Here is an 18,166-nt window from a genome sequence, read left to right on the forward strand (position 1 = left end):
AAAAGAACACAGGCTAGTGATATGATCGCAGAGGTTGTTGAGTAGGTCCTAGTACGCTGCTTTGGGGAATGCCACTTTTAACAGGGACGGGGTGGGAATTGTGATTCCAATTTTGACAACTTTTTGCCTGTTTAGCAGGAACATCACTACTCCAGATCAGAGGTTTGTCCATAAAGGGGAAAAAAATAGGTCTCCATACCATGGCCAGATGCTCTGGACTATCCTGTATATGGAGGAGGGACAGAGAAATAAAGACTAGTTGCAATTTTCTGGCCAAACCACTAGGGGAAGTTGGGGTGTCTTCTCCCTGTTGTTTGGCAAATGTTAATCTTTGGAAGCTTCCATTTAGGCAATAGTAACCATCATAAAGGGGCAGGTTTTGCATAATTTATTCTTTCTCCTTAGTGCAAAAATGGTAGCCTTCCAGAAAAAAACCCATTAAGTTTTCTAATGCATGCTACATGTTCCTCTGTTGATAATTATACTTGCCCTAAATAAAATGGCATATATATATATGTTTTCGTAGTTTTTCATGGGTATATGTATGTAGATTGTTCTGAGTTCGGGTTTTGCCCCGTGTAATATTTTGAGTGTCTATGCGACGTTTCAGTGAAATCACATTCACCATCATCAGGCTGAAGTTGTAAGCTTCGTGCTGCTGTAGATATAGTTATCTTTTCTTTTTTTTTAATATACTTTTTATTGATTTTTTAAAAAGTTTTACAGAAAACAAAGCAAAAGCATAAAACATAAAAGTGTACCATCACCAAACAAAAAAATAAAGATTCCCTTCACCAGGGAAGATTCAATTTTGTATCCTTCATTTGCTTCATCTCTGGGTTACATTGTTCATTCATTATAAAGTGATTGAATTTTATTTCTTACCTTTGCATCATTTGCTGATATTGTTAATATATAATTTTTAACCTTCTCCCACCGCCTCATTGTTGCTGCAAATTTCTCTTCATTATAATTATGTAATCTGATTTCCATAATTTCATAGTGAATGTGGTCCACCATGTACCTGCACCAATTTTTTATCGTCCATTTATTATTGTCTTTCCACCCAAGCACTATGGTTGCCTGGGCACTTTCTATCGCTGCAGTTTTAATTTCTTCATATCCTTTTACCTCACTATTTTTAATCAATAATGCTGCTTCCTTGGTTATTTTCCAATTACCATTCGTCATTTTATTCACTTCCATATGTATTTGCTTCCAAAATTTTTGAACTTTGTTACATTCCCAAAACATATGCAGTTGCGTAGAAATCTGACATTCCTACGCAACTGCAGGGACAAAAGAATAATTCCCAAATACTTCCAACTAAAATTCCACCCAAAAACCCCAGCCATTGAGAGGATCCTAAAAAGAACTGAATTAGCCCTAATTAGAAATGAACTCCACAAGAAAAGATTCATACTGGATGAAATCAACAAAAGTCTACTCTCTCTTCACCTTAAACTCAGCAACAAAATGCACCCAATACTCTGGGACAAATTCAAACAAATATCAATCTGGAAAGCTGAAAGAGAAACCCAATACAAGACAGACACACATAACAAGAAACTCCACAAACTAGAAAAACAGCAGAAACCCAGCCCTCCACAACAACTTATGACAAAAACAGTACATAATATATCAGACAGGATCCTCACCACTGCAGAAACCAGTGTCCTTTCAAAAGGATTCAATTTTGCAATAGCCCCCAAACTCATCCCAATTGAAAACATCATATGTGGAGTTGAAGCTACCCTAAATAAAATCAACCCAGATGAAGCCAACAAAATCAGACTTCAAGTCACCAATATTCTCTGCTCCAGCAAGCCACCCAGAAGCAACATACAAAAAGAAGAACAAAATGCACTTATCAATTTGAAGAAAGACAACAATATAATCATCCTCCCAGCAGACAAAGGAAACTCCACAGTGGTGATGAACACTACAAGGACTACAAGGAAAAACTATCCATCCTACTACAAAAGCCTGCCTATAAACTTCTAAACACAGATCCTACCACCTACCTAGAAAAAACCACCAAATCCAAAATAAAAGCTTCTCCCATCAGTGAAGAAATCCAACAAAGAATCATCCCCAGAGAAAAATCTTCCATATGTCCAAAACTCTATGGCCTTCCAAAAATACACAAAGAAGGAATACCTCTCAGGCCAATAGTCAGCTCCATAGGCTCACCTCTGCAAAATCTCACCAAATTTTTAGCCAAATATCTTCAGCCCTATACAGAAACTATCACCTCATATGTACAAAATTCATTCCACTTTATAGAAATAATTAAAAAACAAAACCTACAACCTGGTGACCTACTTGTGAGTTTCGATGTCGTATCCCTTTTCACCCAAATACCTATTAAAGAAGCCTTAATAGCTATCCAAAACAAATACAAGCCCCCCAAGTATATCTTAGATCTGACCAACCACTGTCTGACAAATACATACTTCATCTATAATGAACAAAGATATAAACAAATAGAAGGAGCCCCCATGGGATCACCCCTCTCACCTGTCATCGCTAACCTCTACATGGAACATTTTGAAAACAATGCATTGGAGAAATCTAAACACAAACCCAAACTTTGGCTGAGATATGTAGATGACACTTTTGTAATTTGGCCACATGGAAAAGAAAAAGTGGACAATTTCCTCACACATCTCAATAGCCTACACCCCAAATTACAATTCACTATGGAAACAGAAGCCAATGATCAACTTCCCTTTCTGGATGTCCTAATCTATAAAAAACCCAATGGCACCCTAGGACACACCATCTACCAAAAGAAAACCCACACCAACCGTTATTTAAATGCACACTCCCACCACCACCCTGCACAGATCACCACAGTAGCCAAAACTCTTATCACCAGAACCAAATGCCTAGCTGACCGTGAGCACTTAAAAACTGAATTGAACAAACTCAAAGATGTATTAATTTCTAATGGATTCGAAAGAAAAACAATTACAAACCTAATAAAAAAAGAGACATCCCCCAAAAATTAAGACCAAGAACAGGATAATGGCATCACCCTCCTCCCTTACATCAAAGGCACCACAGACAAAATTAGTAAAATTCTCCACAAACATAATATCAAAACTTCATTTGTCACTAACCCAAAAAATATCAAACTTCCTAAGAAACCCAAAAGATAAAATCCAACTTGAAAACCAAGGAATCTATGAAATCCCTTGCAAAACATGTGCAGCTACATACATTGGACTAACTAATCGAAGAATAAACGCACACATTGCAGAACATAAAAATGCAGTCAAAAAAGAAGAAAAAACTTCCTCCCTTGTCCAGCACATTAAAAAAACAGGGCGTGAAATTGACTTTGAAAAAACTAAATTACTTTCCAAAACAGAACACGTATATAAAAGAATAATCATGGAAGCCATAGAGATAGAAAAACACCCCCTCAGCATGAATAAACGTGATGACATGTCCCGCCTACCAGAAATTTGGAAACCAGCCCTAAACAAAAAAACATATCATAGTCATCACCATGTCAATCCTTCAACTAAATGTGATTCCACCAACCAATCAAATCATTAAAACATAGCAACCCAATTTATTTGCTACATTCAAACCAAATCTCCACCCCCACCATTATTTATAAGGAACAAATGGCAGTTGCAAACAAACTATATTTACAGCAGCACGAAGCTTACAACTTCAGCCTGATGATGGTGAATGTGATTGGTACAAAGCTGAAGGGCTCAGATCTGGTGGCCTAGAGGAGGCCCCAGGATCAAATCCCAGTAAGGGTATGGCTAGCTGATGAGGCCAGGACAAGGCCGAAATAGCGCTATCCTAGTCTCCCTTAATTTTAAAAATTCAGCAAAAACATGTAAAAACGAGAGCTATCGTGGGGCTTCCCAGATTCGCCCACATTTCTACAACACTCCATGGTCTGCACTGGCTGCCAATCAGTTTCCGGTCACAATTCAAAGTGTTGGTAATGACCTTTAAAGCCCTACATGGCATTGGATCAGAATACCTCCGGAACCGCCTTCTACCACACGAATCCCAGCGGCCGATAAGGGGCCACAGAGTTGGCCTTCTCCGGGTCCCGTCGACCAAACAATGTCATTTGGCGGGCCCCAGGGGAAGAGCCTTCTCTGTGGCGGCCTCAGCCCTCTGAAGCCAACTCCCCCCGGAGATTAGAACGGCCTCCACCCTCCTTGTCTTTTGCAAGTTACTCAAGACCCACCTGTATTGCCAGGCATGGGGGAACTAAGACATCTTCCCCAGGCTTTTTATATTTCATGTTTGGTATGTATGTGCTGTATGGTTTTTAATTGTTGGGGTTTTTATATATTTTTTATTATTAGATTTGTCCCATTGTTACACTGTTTCTTATTATTGTTGTGAGCCGCCCCGAGTCTGTGGAGAGGGGCGGCATACAAATCTAATAAATTATTATTATGTGATATGTATGTATGTATGTATGTATGTATGTATGTATGTATGTGTATATACAGGTTTTTTGCTGAAATTTTAACATTAAGGGAGACTAGGATGGCACCATTTCGGCCTTATATATATGCATGCATTATGTTCTCATTATATTCCATTGTGATACTACATCTGTCGCTTTATGGATGTTAGCACTTCCCATAGATGCCTCTCGATGCTTCTCAATGAAATTTCTGAGTATGCCCTCTGCTAGTTGCTTTTGGATGTACAAGTCACAGCTTTCCCCCTCAAATAATCATTTTTTATTGTTGTTTTGTGCTGCTTCTGCCTGTTTGGTCTTTAGTTTTGCTTTGATTTTTGAAGATAGTCACTTGATTCCACAGAATTCATCTCCTTTGTATTTTTGTCTTGTTCTATGAAGAAGACAACTGAAAACCTTGTTCTGTACTAAACATTAGAAAAATGGGAGTTGCATTTAGTAAAATAAGGCTGCTACAGGCTTCTGCTTGGGACTATGAAAATGTGATCAAAGTAAGAGCAAGAGGACAGCTTTTTGACTGAACAAATTATGCTCAACAATAATATTCTACCTTGCTTGTATATGCATGTGACCTCATGCATACCTACATGTATGCAAAGGCCCAGAATCACGCTCCCATTAATAATCCAACTCTGACCCGCCTACCTCTCCATTAGTCTCCATTGCAGCTTCCACCATCTAGAAGATCCTGGAGCCCAGTTTGAGTGGAGGAAACATCATATATTATGAAAAATGTGGATGGAATTATGACGCCTTATGAAGAGGGCATGGAATCTCAACATTCAAAACCCAGCAAACATGTTCAAAGGAAGGGATCTTCTAAGCATCAGTCTCATTGGTTCTGCAATAATGCGTAATCTACCACCTTCTCCTGATGGATGGGATTTAAGCATTGGATTTGGATAAGAACTGATTTATCAAAGGAGCTCCATGTAAGACAATGGCCACTTGCAAGGGAGTCCAAGGCCAGATAATAGGCACTTCTCTATCTGGCTGGCAGGAAACAACATCTCCAAATCAAAAGACAGTTAGAAAGAAGATCAATGGGATCAAAGAAACACTAAGCACACATGCATCCAATTTCCTAATCCTGCTTTCCTTCCCAAAACTTTAAGTAACTAGACTCTGAGAGAATCTAGCATTCTTGGTTGTGGGCAGCTGCTAAAGTTGCCTGACACTGAATCAACACAAGATTATCAGGCACCAAATATCCATCATCTACCACGGGATAGATGCCAGGGCACCAAGGACACCATACAATTCTCATTAATTTCTCTGCCCTGTTCTCCCATAAAGTGATTCACGTATTTCCCTGGAAATGTGGCAGTAATCAGAGTAGGCAAAAGAGGCATATTTACTTGCACAAGATTACTCTGATTTATTTCCCTACTTTGGTCCATCTCATTGCAATTTCCATCAACTTGCTCCTTCTGTTTCCTTGGTCATGATTTCCAAGGAACACCTGCCCCCAGCTCTAACTGACACCCCTCCAAATCCCTAATGTAACTTCACACATACCTAAAAGAGGGAAGCATGCTGTCATAGTAACACCAGGTAGCAGTCAGGTAGGATCGGTTGATGTCTGTGGAGTAGAGGCGCCAAGCAGCCTAAATCAAAGAGGAAGAACAGGAAAACAGAGAGCAATCAGAGCTAGACCAACTTAAGAGGGCTTCCTATAAAGTGTCCACCCAGCCTTAACGAAGCAGATAAGTAGAGTGCCTTGGATGATGGACCCCAATCCAGGGCTGAAATCCAGCAGGTTCTGACAGGCTTTGGAGAATCAGTAGTGGAAATTTTGAGTATTTCGGAGAACCAGAAGAGGAATTTTGAGTATTTCGGAGAACCAGCAAACACCACCTCTGGCTGGCCCCAGAGTGTGGTGGGAATGAAGAGTTTGCAATATCCTTCCCCCAGAAATGGGATGGGCATGGAGATTTTGCAATATCCTTCCCCTGGAGTGGGGATGGAATGGGGATTTTGCAGTATCCTTCCCCTGCCATGCCTGCCAAGCCATGTCTACCAAGCTACGCCCAGAGAACCAGTAGTAAAAAAAATGGATTTCACTACTTTCCCAATCCCAGCCCTTGCATTTCTGGTTTGATCCCCAAGGAAAGGTTCAAATACTCCAAGGAACAAGGCCATATATATAGCCCAGTCATAGAAAGTTGGAAAGTCAGAACTTGAATGAAGAATGAGATTGGCCTTAGCTTGCTAAACTCTAATCCCAGCTATAAAATACAACCACTATTTTTCCCAGTGAGCTGCTCTTTCTCACCATCATCCTTAAACACATGAAAAAGGGAGTCTTTATCAGAAAGTCAAATAAATAAATATGACAAAAATACAACTCATAACTATGACAAATTTCAAAAGGTGCAATAGCTTAAAAGAAATGGTAGAATCCAGCTTCATGGCCCTTCACAAATACTTTTTAAAAATCAGCATGAAATATTGCTATTCCCTTTGCTCCTTTTTCTGGCAGTATAGAGAAGCCAGGAGTAGGAGGAGAGCTGGAGGAAATAGTGAACAAAACCCCCAGAAATGGGATGGTGATGCTGCTCCTCATATAGACCCAGTGAAGACACAACCATCTTTACAAACCAGGATCTTAGTGCCTGGTATTAAGTTTGGAATAAGGAGATAGACACATTGTAGCCTGATTCTTTTTATTAGGAACCGGCTGAACTATGCTATCAAGGAACAAAGTGTATCAAGACATTGTGGCAGATAGAAGGTGAGTTCACGCAGTTGTGTAGTCTCTTTTAAAAGGTTTTCCTGTACAGGTGCGGCTCTGAATTACCTGGCCATGTCTTAGCCAATCTGCAGCCAGCATTCATATACCCTGTAATTACATATGCCTATTTACATGACCCCCCATTTGCATATACATATTTACATACATAACACCCATCCCCTCATAGCCTTGTCAATCACTGAGCCATGTGACATAGTCCTCCAATCAGGATGGTCTTCGGCTTTCCTGTTTGGATCTGCACAGTTTAGAACAGTCGACAGCACTGGGAGAGGAGGTCGGCTTGCTCGCGGCTCCGCAGAAGTCAATAGGCCCTGCCTGTGCAGAGTCTCCTTGTGTAGAGTCTGTGATACCAACGCTGGCCTCCAGGAGTTTGCGACTTCCCCTGCTGGATCTCTGGGGAAGATCAGATAGCTTACTCCAAAAAGTTCGCGAGTACTTGTGAGTCCTGGGGGTGGTGATGTCAGGTGGAATTGCCCCCTGTGGGGAGTGAATGTTCAAAAAGTCCCCATTTAATGATGGGTTATTTTCGGACCGAAGGCTGACTGACTCTATTCACCTCCAGAGATGGTCTGTGTGCCTCCTCCACTCTCATCCATCTTCTAGGAGGATTTCATAGGATTTAGGTCCCGTTTTCCCCAAGATTTTTCCTTTTAACCAAGTCAGTCCCCCGTTAAAATTCTTGGCATAAATCGTATCCCCCACTTCAAAGTTGCACTCTGGTATGACTTATACTCTCTGTTGGTGACTAATGTACAAAGGGTGCAGCCGGTCTAATTGTGATCTTAACTTGTGCCCCATTAGGAGTTCTGCGGGGCTCGTTTGTGGTTGTGCTAAGTATTATGTATTGCATCAATAGGAACTGGTCAATCTTTTCTTGCCAGTCCCCTGATGCTGAGTGGTGCAGAGCTTCCTAGGCTACTCTAACCATCCATTCAGTCTGCCCATTACTAGAAGGCGAATATGGTGAAATTAATGCAAGCCTGATGCCTAATTCCACCAGAAAGATTTCCATCTGCCTAGCTGTAAATTGAGGGCCATTGTCTGACACAATCACATCTGGGCACTCATGCATGGCAAACAGTTCTGCAATGCTTTTACGGTTGCACATGTGGTGGTTGACCCCATTAGTATTATCTCCTACCATTTAGAATAGGCGTCTACTACTATCAAAAAGTTGATGGGTCCTGCAAAGTCTATATCAATTGTTGACCAGTGGCCCCTGGGAGTTTCCCACTCTACTGGTGTTGTCTTTGGGGGGCTTGGCCTTAATTTTTGGCATGGGCTGCATGTGGCCACCCACTGTTCAATATCCAAGTCCAACCCTGGCCACCACATGTGGCTTCGAGCTAGGCTTTTCAGTCTCACTATCCCTGGGTGACCCTTGTGTAGGGTGTCCATCACCCTTTTCCTTAGAGTTGGGGGAATAATTACTCTCTCCCTCCACAGGATGCACCCCCTTAGTATTGATAGTTCCAGTTGTTTACACTTGTATTACTTTAGATCTTCTTGAGGTGCTTCCTCTGTCCACCATTTGAATATATATCCTGCTAATGTGTTAAATGTTTTGTCCTTTTGTGTCTCCCTTGCTACTTCCTCTGCTGTTACTATTGGTCTAGTTATATCAGCAAGATGTTTGGCACTGGTACCGGGTCACTAAGTACTTTAGGTTCCGGGCAGTGGATCAAGGCCTCAGCATGGCCAATCTCTCTCCCCCCCCCGTATTTTAATGTATAATTGTAGCCGGATAGGAAGATTGCCCATCTGATCATTCTTGGGGATATAAAGGCAGGGGTGGCTTTGTTTTCCGCAAAGAGGCCCAAAAGGGGTTTATGGTCTATAATTAACTCAAAGGGCCACCCATAGAGGTAATCGGGGAATTTTTTAATTCCCGCCACTGCTGCTAACGCTTCCTTGTTAATTTAACTATAGTTCCTCTCTGCGTGTGATAATGTTCATGAAAAGAAAGCTATAGGCGCCTCCACCCCATCCGGAAATATATGGGCAAGGACTGCACCTACACTTTAAAGGGAGGCATCACAGATTAGCCTTAAAGGCAGCATTGCATTATATTGGACAACGATGCTGTTGGAGGTTCTTTATTTCTCTAAATGCGAAGAGTTTAATTTTGGATGAAGTGACAACATGATGGGATTTGAGACAAGAGTCTTTTCTATCATCATACGCACCCTTTGGAACATCATTCCCCCAGTTGTTTTCTTTTTTCAATGATTCTTTCTTTTTCTTAAATGTTAATTCAATTCTTTTTTCTTTTCTATCTTATTCTAAAATAATACTATAGAGGGATATAGCATTGCTTCCAGCTGTACGGATTCAGCTCCAGTGATCTTAGAAGCCAATGTCTTAGAAGAACTTGAACGATTAAAGATAAATAAGGCAATGGGTCCAGATAGCATCCACCCCAGAGTTCTTAAAGAACTCAGATCTGTCATTGCTACCCCCCTGACTGATTTGTTTAACCAATCCCTGTTAACAGGAGATGTTCCTGAGGATTGGAGAATTGCCAGTGTTGTGCCTATCCACAAGAAGGGCAGTAGAGAAGAAGCTGGTAACTACAGGCCAATTAGCTTGACATCAGTTGTAGTTAAAATGATGGAGACTCTACTCAAAAAGAGGATAAATCAGCACCTTAAAAAACAATAACTTATTGAACCCAAAACAGCATGGCTTTACTGAAGGCAAATCATGTCAGACTAATCTCATTGATTTCTTTGACTATGTCACAAAGGTGTTGGATGAAGGTGCTGCTGCTGTGGATATTGCCTATCTGGACTTCAGCAAAGCCTTTGATACGGTTCCACATAAAGAGCTGATAGATAAATTAGTGAAGATTGGACTTAATCCCTGGATAGTTCAATGGATTTGCAGCTGGCTGAAGGGTAGACATCAGAGAGTTATTGTTAATGGCGAGTATTCTGAGCAGAGACAGGTTACAAGCAGTGTGCCACAAGGGTCTATTCGGAGTCCTATTCTTTTTAATATGTTTGTGAGTGACATAGGGGAAGGTTTGGTAGGGAAGGTTTGCCTATTTGCCGATGACTCTAAAGTGTTCAGTAGGGTTGATATTCCTGGAGGCATTTGTAATATGGTAAATGATTTAGCTTTATTAGATAAATGGTCAAAGCATTGGAAACTGCAGTTTAATGTTTCCAAATGTAAAATAATGCACTTGGGGAAAAGGAATCCTCAATCTGAGTATTGTATTGGCAGTTCTGTGTTAGCAAAAACTTCAGAAGAAAAGGATTTAGGGGTAGTGATTTCTGACAGTCTCAAAATGGGTGAGCAGTGTGGTCGGGCGGTAGGAAAAGCAAGTAGGATGCTTGGCTGCATAGCTAGAGGTATAACAAGCAGGAAGAGGGAGATTATGATCCCGCTATATAGAGTGCTGGTGAGACCACATTTGGAATACTGTGTTCAGTTCTGGAGACCTCACCTACAAAAAAATATTGACAAAATTGAACGGGTCCAAAGACGGGCTACAAGAATGGTGGAAGGTCTCAAGCATAAAACGTATCAGGAAAGATTTAATGAACTCAATCTGTATAGTCTGGAGGACAGAAGGAAAAGGGGGGACATGATCAAAACATAAGGTCCAGGAGGGAAGTGTTTTTAATAGGAAAGTGAACACAAGAACAAGGGGACACAATCTGAAGTTAGTTGGGGGGGAAATCAAAAGCAACATGAGAAAATATTATTTTACTGAAAGAGTAGTTGATCCTTGGAACAAACTTCCAGCAGACGTGGTAGATAAATCCACAGTAACTGAATTTAAACATGTCTGGGATAAACATATATCCATCCTAAGATAAAATACAGAAAATAGTATAAGGGCAGACTACATGGACCATGAGGTCTTTTTCTGCCCTCAGACTTCTATGTTTCTATGTTTCTATCCAACTACAGTGGTACCTCGGTACTCGAACGCTTTGGCTCTCGTACATTTCGGATAACGAACAAAATTTTCGGCAAAAATTTGCTTCGGTATCTGAACAAAAATTCGGATACCGAACAGCCAGAGAAAATTTTGTTCATTATCTGAAATGTTACCGCCAGGGGCTGCTACAATCCCAGCAGCTTCAGTGGGCTGAGGAGCTCTCTAAGAGCTCCAAGCTGCAGGAAGGGTGGGTGCTGCTACAATCTCAGCAGCTTCAGGGGGCTGAGGAGCTCTCTAAGAGCTCCAAGCTGCAGGAAGGGTGGGGGCTGCTACAATCCCGGCAGCTTCGGGGGGGCTCCTTTCTTCATTGCTTCCTCTTATTACCTGTAAGCAGCTGCAAAAACTTTCTCCTTCCCGGTGGCTCCTTCCCTTCGAGTAGCAACAGCGCCAGGAACGTCACGTGATGAAGGGAAGCCGCCGGAGCCATCTCAGCAGTTGCCGCCGCTCCAGAAGCTTCCCTTCATTACGTGACGTTCCCGGCGCTGTTGCTCCTCGAAGGGAAGGAGCCACCGGGAAGGAGAAAGTTTTTGCAGCTGCTTACAGGTAATAAGAGGAAGCAATGAAGAAAGGAGCCCCCCGAAGCTGCCGGGATTGCAGAAGCCCCCACCCTTCCTGCAGCTTGGAGGAATTATAGAACTCCTCAGCCCCCCGAAGCTGCTGGGATTGTAGCAGCCCCCATCCTTCCTGCAGCTTGGAGTACCGAATTTATTTATCCCATTGGAAGTAAAGAAAATAGATTTAATTGGTTCCCAGTGAGTTAACAGGGGCTGGGAACCAATTAAATCCATTTCCATTATTTCCTATGGGATAAATAAATTCGGTACTCGACCAAATCGGTTCTCGACCACACTTCTGGAACGAATTGTGGTCGAGTACCGAGGTACCACTGTATATAGTTTTCCCCAAACTGTGTAGTAGTCTTTATTTTGTTTATTCTGTGATTCATGTTAATTTGCTTAAGTTGGCACAGTCTAGTATTTTCCTAATCACCATTTCTTTATTTGGTATATTTTCTTTTTTCCAACCTTGCTGAAGTTAATGTATGCATTATCAAATAGTAATCTTCCTTTCTATGCTGTCCTCTAATTATTCCCAAAAGATACATTTCAGGTTTCGTTTCCAATTCATACTTTAACATTTCTTTCAATCAATTTTGAATCCTAGACCAAAATTTTGTTGCCTCCGGACATAACCACCAAATATGATAATATGTATCTATGGTACATTTACATTTCCAGCATTTATTACTAATGTTTGGATGAATTTTGGCTAAACGTGCCGAAGCATAATGCCACCGATAAAACATCTTATGTAAATTTTCTTTGTATGATACTGACAATGTCATCTTATAATTAATTTTCCATAATCTTTCCCAATCGTCTAACTGGATAGAAAAACCAAAATTTGTCACCCATGCTATGTTTAACTACTTCCTCTGTATTTTCATAGTTTAGTAAATAATTGTACATTTTGGTAATAAATTTTTAATCTGGTCCTATTAAAATTTTATTTATGTCGCTGGGTTTTTTGCATATTCCAAATTCAACTAAGTCTTTTTTATATCTACTTTGTATCTGGAAATAAGATAACCAATCTAACTCTAGGCCTTCACTTTTTGAGTTTTTCTCTGGATTTTAAGAGTCCCTTGGAATCTAAGAGTTCTTCATATGTTTTGATTTCGTTTTTGTCAATTATATTTGGGCGTATTTGGGCTTCCAACGTAGATAACCATCTAGGCACTTCTCTATAATGTTTTTCCTTATTTTTCTCCAATGTTCGAGTAAAATATTCTGTATCTGATGTTGTTTAAATTGTGGATGTTTAATATGGCCTTTCCCCCACAGGTGTGCGTGCCATCCCTCTTGAATATTATGTCCTTCTATTGCTAAAATTCTGTTATTATCCAATTTAATCCATTCTTTAATCCATAGTAATATTGTTGCCTGATAATATAATTCTAGGTTCAGAAGACCAAATCCTCCTTTGGGTCTCCAGTCCTGCAGTGCTTTTATACTTATTCTTGGTTTTTTTGATGTTCCAAATAAATTTGGAAATTATTCTATTTACGTTTGAGATTTATTTTTTTTTAATCCAATTTGATTGGTTCCATTTGGAAGAGGTACAGCCATTTCGGAAGTATATTAGATTTTATAATCCTTCCCATAGATAGATTTAATTTGGACCATTTTTCTAAATCTACTTTGGTTTTATGTAAAAGTTTAATATAATTTGATTCTTTTAAAGACAAATATCTAGATGAGAAACAAAGTCTTAAATACTTATTTTTTTTCTATTTGAAATCTAGTTTTCTCCATTATTATTGTGATTTGGTCTTGGTTGCAATTTTTAGTTAGTATCTTGGTTTTATTCCTGTTTATTTTAAGACCAGATACCCTTCCATATAATTCCAGTTCTTTTAATGAATATGTCATTGAATTGATTGGGTCTTCTAAAAAGAAAACCAAATTGCCTGCAAATGCCTGTGTTTTACAGACTTGCTTTTTGACTTTGGTTCCTTGTATTTGAGGATTCATCCTAATTTGGTTTAATAAAATTTCAATTGACAATATAAAAATTAGAGGGAAGAGCGGGCACCCTTGTCTCACTCCCTTCTGAATATTGAATATATCCATCAAATCTCCATTAACTAAGATCCTTGCTTTTTGATTAGAGTATACATTATTTATCATATTTTTGAAGTTTGACGAAATTCCATACCTTTTATTATTTTTTTTTTTTAAAGTCCCAATTTAAATTATCAAAAGCTTTTTCGGCATCTAAAACAACATTACAAATTCTTTATCACTATAGCTTTCATAACATTCTAACATGTTCAAAGTTATTCTGGTGTTATATCTTATTTGTCTATCAGGCATAAAACCATTCTGATCTAGATGAATTGTCTTATTTAGTATTTTTTTTCAATCTTTCTGCTATAATTGACATATATAATTTGTAATCGGCATTTAACAAAGATATTGGTCTATAGTTTTTAATCTGATCTGGATCTGCACCTTCTTTATGTAACAATGTTATATTGGCTTCTTGCCAAGATAAGGGACATACGGCATTTTTTTAGCGCATTGTTGTAGATTCCTAACAATAAATCTCCTGTTATATGAAGCATTGCTTTATAAAATTCAATTGGGAATCCATCTGGTCCGGGGGGGTTATTATTATTCTGTTTCATAATTACCATATTTTTTGATGTATAAGATGCACCTTTTTACCTCAAAAAGGTGTGTTAAAAAACGGATGCGTCTTATACACCGGATGTGGGGTTGGGGTCAGCAGCCATGGGGCTATCCCCAAGGCCGCCTGGCAGTCGTCAGGTGAAGACTGACGGCTCACCCCAGGGATGAGTGGGGCATGTGGAAGCAGCTTTGGAGAAGTGACCGAGCGTCACCTCAATGCATCCAGCCAGCGGAGGAGCCCATGGGGCGGCTTCGATCATCCGACAGGATGGGGCTCGGCTCCATCAGCCCACACCCCAATCTCCCACTTTTGGGGCCCCTTTGGGAGGGTGCAGTGGTCAGCAAACGCACTCCTAGAAAAGCTGCCTCAGCTTGGGAATTCTGCAGCTGTCGCCCTCTGCTCGGAGCACCTTCACTGACTGCTGCACCCTCCCAAAGGTGCCCCCGAAGGCGGGAAATGAGGGTGGTGGCTGTGGAGACGAGCCCCATCCCACCGGATGATCAATAATAATAATAATAATAATAATAATAATAATAATAATAATAATAATAATTTATTGGATTTGTATGCCGCCCCTCTCCGTAGATTCAGAGTGGCTAACAACAATGATAAAAACAACATGTAACAATCCAATAATAAAAACAACTAAAAACCCTTATTATAAAATCAAACATACACACAAACATACCATGCATAACTTGTAATGGCCTAGGGGGAATGAATATCTCAACTCCCCCATGCCTGGCGGTATAAATGAGTCTTCAGTAGTTTACGAAAGACAGGGAGGGTGGGGGCAGTTCTAATCTCCGGGGGGAGTTGGTTCCAGAGGGCCGGGGCCACCACAGAGAAGGCTCTTCCCCTGGGGCCCGCCAAATGACATTGTTTTGTCGACGTGACCCAGAGAAGGCAAACTCTGTGGGACCTTATCGGTCGTGGGATTCGTGCGGTAGCAGGGGGTTCCAGAGGTAATCTGGTCCAATGCCATATAGGGCTTTAAAGGTCATGACCAACACTTTGAATTGTGACCGGAAACTGATCAGCAACCAATGCAAGCCACGGAGTGTTGAAGAAACATGGGCGAATCTTGGAAGCCCCACAATTTATTTATTTATTTATTTTATTTATTTATTGGATTTGTATGCTGCTCTTCTCCGTAGACTCGCGGCTGCATTCTGCACGATTTGAAGTTTCCGAATACTTTTCAAAGGTAGCCCCATGTAGAGAGCGTTGCAGTAATTGAACCTCGAGGTGATGAGGGCATGAGTGACCGTGAGCAATGACTCCCTGTCCAAATAGGGCTGCAACTGGTGCACCAGGTGAACCTGGGCAAACGCCCTCCTCGCCACAGCCGAAAGATGATGTTCCAATGTCAGCTGTGGATCGAGGAGGACACCCAAGTTGCGAACCCTCTCTGAGGGGGTCAGTAGTTCCCCCCCAGGGTAATGGACAGACAGATGGAATTGTCCTTGGGAGGCAAGACCCACAGCCACTCCATCTTGTCTGGGTTGAGTTTGAGTTTGTTGACACCCATCCAGGCCCCAACAGCCTCCAGGCACCGGCACATCACTTCCACTGCTTCGTTGACTGGACATGGGGTGGAGATGTATAACTGGGTATCATCGGCGTATTGATGATACCTCACCCCATGCCCTTTGATGATCAAAGCTTCCCTGCGGGCTCCTCCACTGGCTGGATACATCCTTCCGCTTCTTGGAAGCTGCTGCCATGCGCCCCACCTCAAATGCCCAGCAGCGGGCTTTCTGGGCATTCCTCCCTTCAGAGCCACCTTTGGGAGGGTGCAGCAGTCAGTGAAGGTGCTTTGCTTGGAGATTGGGGTGGAGGCTGATGGAGCCGAGCCCTGTACGCCAGATGATCAAAGCTGCCCCATGGGCTCCTCCACTGGCTGGATGCCACATGCTCCACTCATCCCCGTGGCTGAGCTGCCAGCCTCCAGCCGATGACTGCCAGGAGGCCTTGGGGACAGCCACCACCGCTGCTGGGGTAGTGCCAGCAGGGACCCTGGGATGAACGCCCAGAAAGCCTGCCGCTGGACAGCAGAGGCGGGGCACACGGCAGCAGCTTCCAAGAAGTGGACGGGCATCCCCTCAACATATTCAGATAGTGGAGGAGCCCGCGGGATAGCTTCGATCATCCTAATTTCCTGCCTTTGGGAGCACCTTCGGGATGGTGCAGCGGTCGGTGAAGGTGCTTTGCTTGAAGATTGGGGTGGAGGCTGATGGAGCCGAGCCCTGTCTGCCAGATGATTGAAGCTGCCCTGCAGGCTCCTCCACTGGCTGGATGCCACATGCCCCACTCATCCTTGGGGCTGAGTGCCAGCCAGCCAATGACTGCTAGGAGGCCTTAGGGACAGCCGCCACCGCTGCTGGGGCAGTGCCAGCAGGGACCCTGGGAGGAACGCCCAGAAAACCTGCCGCTGGGCAGTGGAGACGGGACACATGGCAGCAGCTTCCAAGAAGCGGGCGGGTGTCCCCTCAACATATTCAGACAGTGGAGGAGCCCGCAGGGCAGCTTCGATCCTCCTAATTTCCCGCCTTTGGGGGCACCTTTGAGAGGGTGCAGCGGTCGGCGAAGGTGCTCCCAAAGACGGGAATTTACAAAAAAAGGCTTTTTGATTTTTGTTTGGTGCATATATAACTACTAACGTAACTTATATATTAAAAATTGGGACTGAGATTATTAAGATTCTTCCTTTTTTATCCGCATAAATTTTGGGGACATCTAGTAGATTTATCGTACTTTCCATTCCCACTTAGTTGTGTATTTGTTTTCTATTTATTCTGTTTTCTTTCTGCACCCTAGTAAGAATTCCTTCATTTTCTTGTGCTTTATCTTCTGAAGTTCCTTCTTTTCCTCTTTCTATATCTATTAGGGGTAGTTCTTCTCAACATTTGCTTTCTAGTTCAGATCCTTCTTCTAATTCCTAAAAAAATTCCTGCACCATTGGTTCACTATCTATTTTGATCTTTTTTCCTCTCCAAGTAATAAGCATTCCTTCTGGGACCAACCATCTGAAGAGAATTCTTCTTTTATTTAATTGTTCTGCCAATGAGCAATATCCTCTTTGGTTGTCCCTTCATCTTTTCAGTACTTGCTTAAGGATTCTAATTTATTTCTCTTTATATAATGTTGTTTCATCTTTTGTAATTTTTAATATTTCATTTCTAATCTCTTTCTTGGTACACCTTATATGTACTTCTCTGGGCAATTTATATCTCCATGCATAGTTAGTGTGCACCCTTTCTATTTTCTTTTCCATCCTCTTTAACCTTTCCAGAATGTCTCCAATCTCATATTTGCAGACTGGTATTATATAATCAAATTTAATATCCCTAACTCTCCCCCCCCCAAAAAAGAGAAATCTTGTTGTTTATAACATTTAAATCATAAAATGTAAAATAAATCTATTATAATAAGTATATAATGCCCAAGAAGAAAGCTACCTCCAGTAAAAAAAAAATATATAGTTTTGTCTTCTGGATTCACTGTCAAATTAACCCAACAATTTAACTCCTACGGTTAATCACTAAAGTTTATCATTCCAAAATAGCTGTTTATTTCCAATACCTTTTCCTTTTTAGGCCTGCTGCTTCCTTCCCCTCCTAGATCATTTTCTCAATGTCCATTTTCTTATTCCTTCATTTATCATAACAAAAAACTCTACTCCATCTTTAGACATGTAGTCCAGCATATTATATTGTATTTATTTTCATTATAAATATCAGATTTTCTTAATAATCAAGAGTTTGTGTAATATTATTATTCTAAAACAATT

The 18,166-nt window shown here is 41.2% G+C and overlaps 1 protein-coding gene across 1 annotated transcript in view; it reads right to left on the bottom strand.

Annotated features, from left to right (window-relative positions):
• Positions 1–18,166, bottom strand: part of LOC139174263 (potassium voltage-gated channel subfamily KQT member 4-like) — a 389,569-nt gene that overhangs the window by 70,074 nt on the left and 301,329 nt on the right. The window contains exon 8 of the mRNA XM_070764531.1: positions 5,990–6,078. Within this exon, the coding sequence (XP_070620632.1) occupies positions 5,990–6,078 (89 nt within the window). The remainder of the gene's footprint in view (positions 1–5,989; positions 6,079–18,166) is intronic.

This window comes from Erythrolamprus reginae, chromosome 11, assembly GCF_031021105.1.
Source record: "Erythrolamprus reginae isolate rEryReg1 chromosome 11, rEryReg1.hap1, whole genome shotgun sequence".
In the NCBI taxonomy this organism is placed as follows: domain Eukaryota; kingdom Metazoa; phylum Chordata; class Lepidosauria; order Squamata; family Dipsadidae; genus Erythrolamprus; species Erythrolamprus reginae.